Below are 2,513 nucleotides of genomic sequence, written 5' to 3'. Positions count from 1 at the left end.
AGGATAGTGATAGATTTAATCTGTGATGACAACTCTGATTATAGTGATAAAAATGTTTAGTCTCCATTAGATGGATTCTCTTCTAATCAGCAATATATATAGCATACAGATTTTAAATAGTGCCAAGAGATTATCATGGGCAGACTTCCTCCAAGAAGGTTGCTTTGCAGGTGGCTGTGATGTTAAGTTGGTGTTAGTGGTTTATATGATCTTCCAAGAAATATCCACTTACATAATAACAAACACAATCTTACTGATCACAGGATTGTTTCTTTCCTTTATTCAGGAAGCAGGTCTATGGTTGTAGGAAGGAATAACACGATTGTGACAAAATTCATCCTCCTGGGATTTTCAGACCATCCTCAAATGAAGATTTTCCTTTTTGTGTTATTTCTGGGGATTTACCTCCTGACCCTAGCCTGGAACCTGAGCCTCATTGCCCTCATCAGGATGGACTCCCACTTGCACACGCCCATGTACTTCTTCCTCAGTAACCTATCCTTCCTAGATATCTGCTATGTGTCCTCCACAACTCCGAAGATGCTCTCTGACATCATCACAGGGCAGAAAACCATTTCTTTTGTTGGCTGTGCCACGCAGTACTTTGTGTTCTGTGGAATGGGGCTGACTGAATGCTTTCTTTTGGCAGCCATGGCATATGACCGCTATGCTGCAATCTGCAACCCATTGCTCTACACAGTCCTCATATCCCATACACTTTGTTTAAAGATGGTGGCTGGGGCCTATGTGGGTGGATTCCTCAGTTCTTTGATTGAAACATACTCTGTCTATCAGCATGATTTCTGTGGGCCCAACAGGATCAACCACTTCTTCTGTGACCTTCCTCCAGTTCTGGTTCTGTCCTGCTCTGATACCTTTGCCAGCCAGGTGGTGAACTTCATTGTGGGTGTTGTTGTTGGAATGGTTTCTGTCCTTGTGATCCTCATTTCTTATGGTTACATTGTTGCTGCTGTCCTGAAGATCAGCTCAGCTAAAGGTAGGACCAAAACCTTCAGCACGTGTGCCTCTCACCTGACTGCTGTGACTCTCTTCTATGGTTCTGGTCTCTTCATGTACATGCGACCTCGTTCTAGCTACTCCCTAAACCGGGACAAGGTGGTGTCCATATTCTATGCTCTGGTGATCCCTATGGTGAATCCTATCATCTATAGTCTTAGGAATAAGGAGATTAAAAATGCCATGAGGAAAGCTGTGCAAAAGGATCACGTGCATTCTCATGGGCCTTTGTTTTTCTCACCCTGAGCTAATGTTTTCAAAGAAGCCATGAGCTGAATTAACTATGCAGATTTTCATGTGGTTTTGGACTAGTTGATTTACACAATGATTTGTGTTGACCAGATTTTTTTCCCCTTTCCAATATTCCCCCAACTAGTTTACCTATTGGTTATTGGAAAACAGTTTGGCCATTACTGGTTCCTAGAATGAATAGCATTACATAAACCAATATTATAAATGCTCAGTTTAGCAGAAAACTTCGCCATGACAAAGACAAAGACATTGTGTCTATAGAAGGAAAGTACTGAACAAAATGTTAGTCCTGCATTCAGGATGGTGATTCTTTTTTTTTCAACGTTTATTTATTTTTGGGACAGAGAGAGACAGAGCATGAACAGGGGAGGGGCAGAGAAGAGAGGGAGACACAGAATCGGAAACAGGCTCCAGGCTCTAAGCCATCAGTCCAGAGCCTGACGCGGGGCTTGAACTCACGGACCGCGAGATCATGACCTGGCTGAAGTCGGAAGCTTAACCGACTGTGCCACCCAGGCGCCCCAGGATGGTGATTCTTAAAGTAAGATAGGAATATATAGCATAGTAACCTGAGGAAGGAGATACTATTTCTAAAAACAGTTGCCTTTCTCTCTTATGAGGTTCTCGCATGCTTCCTTTATGGCACATGAGCACCACAAGGCAGACACCCTCTCTTCTTTGAGAATCACAGCTATTGTGATCCCCTGTGACTGATGGTGGTATAGTACTGACCCTTTAGATGTGTTAAGGCAGGAAAGAGATCTCTAATCATGGCCTTAATGACTGAACATTTCTTAGGAACCTACAGAAGAGGAGCATACCTTCATTTGGCATGAAAAGTTCTATGTTTTCACCAATTTTGTGGTAAGTTCTAGAAGGGAATTTAGCCAAGGAATTGAAGAGAGTGATTTTTCTCCTCCATGTTGTCTCAGAACTTGTTATGTGTCCTTGAACCAGCAGTAAACAACTGGCAGACATTTATTCAGCTGTGGCTGCTCTTGGTTGGCCATAAATAAGTAAAGTACCTACCTGTGTGTACTTGGGCTCTGTGTACCTTAGTTCCTTCTGTGTGTAAAATAGGAATAATAATAGTAAATATATCATAGGTTTATTGTGAAGAATTACATGACTCAGTATATACAAGCACTAGAATAGTACTGGTGGGCAGCAAATACTCAAGGGGTGATTATTATTATTATTATTCTATAATAATATTTATTTATCACCATTTGAGCCAAAGAAAT

General features: G+C 41.7%; 1 protein-coding gene across 1 annotated transcript; it reads left to right on the top strand.

The window, feature by feature from the left end:
* Window positions 1-297: 297 nt before the first annotated feature.
* Window positions 298-1,263, top strand: LOC124506087 (olfactory receptor 5A2). Its single transcript, XM_047072079.1, has one exon. It carries the CDS (start codon window positions 298-300, stop codon window positions 1,261-1,263), a length of 966 nt encoding a protein of 321 aa, XP_046928035.1.
* Window positions 1,264-2,513: the final 1,250 nt, after the last annotated feature.

Source organism: Lynx rufus, unplaced genomic scaffold (genome assembly GCF_022079265.1).
Source record: "Lynx rufus isolate CCGP_SWC_20201006 ecotype Redwood Valley unplaced genomic scaffold, mLynRuf1.p SCAF_9, whole genome shotgun sequence".
NCBI lineage: Eukaryota > Metazoa > Chordata > Mammalia > Carnivora > Felidae > Lynx > Lynx rufus.
Note: the sequence above shows the minus strand (reverse complement) of the source record. Positions and strands in the feature narration are given on the sequence as shown.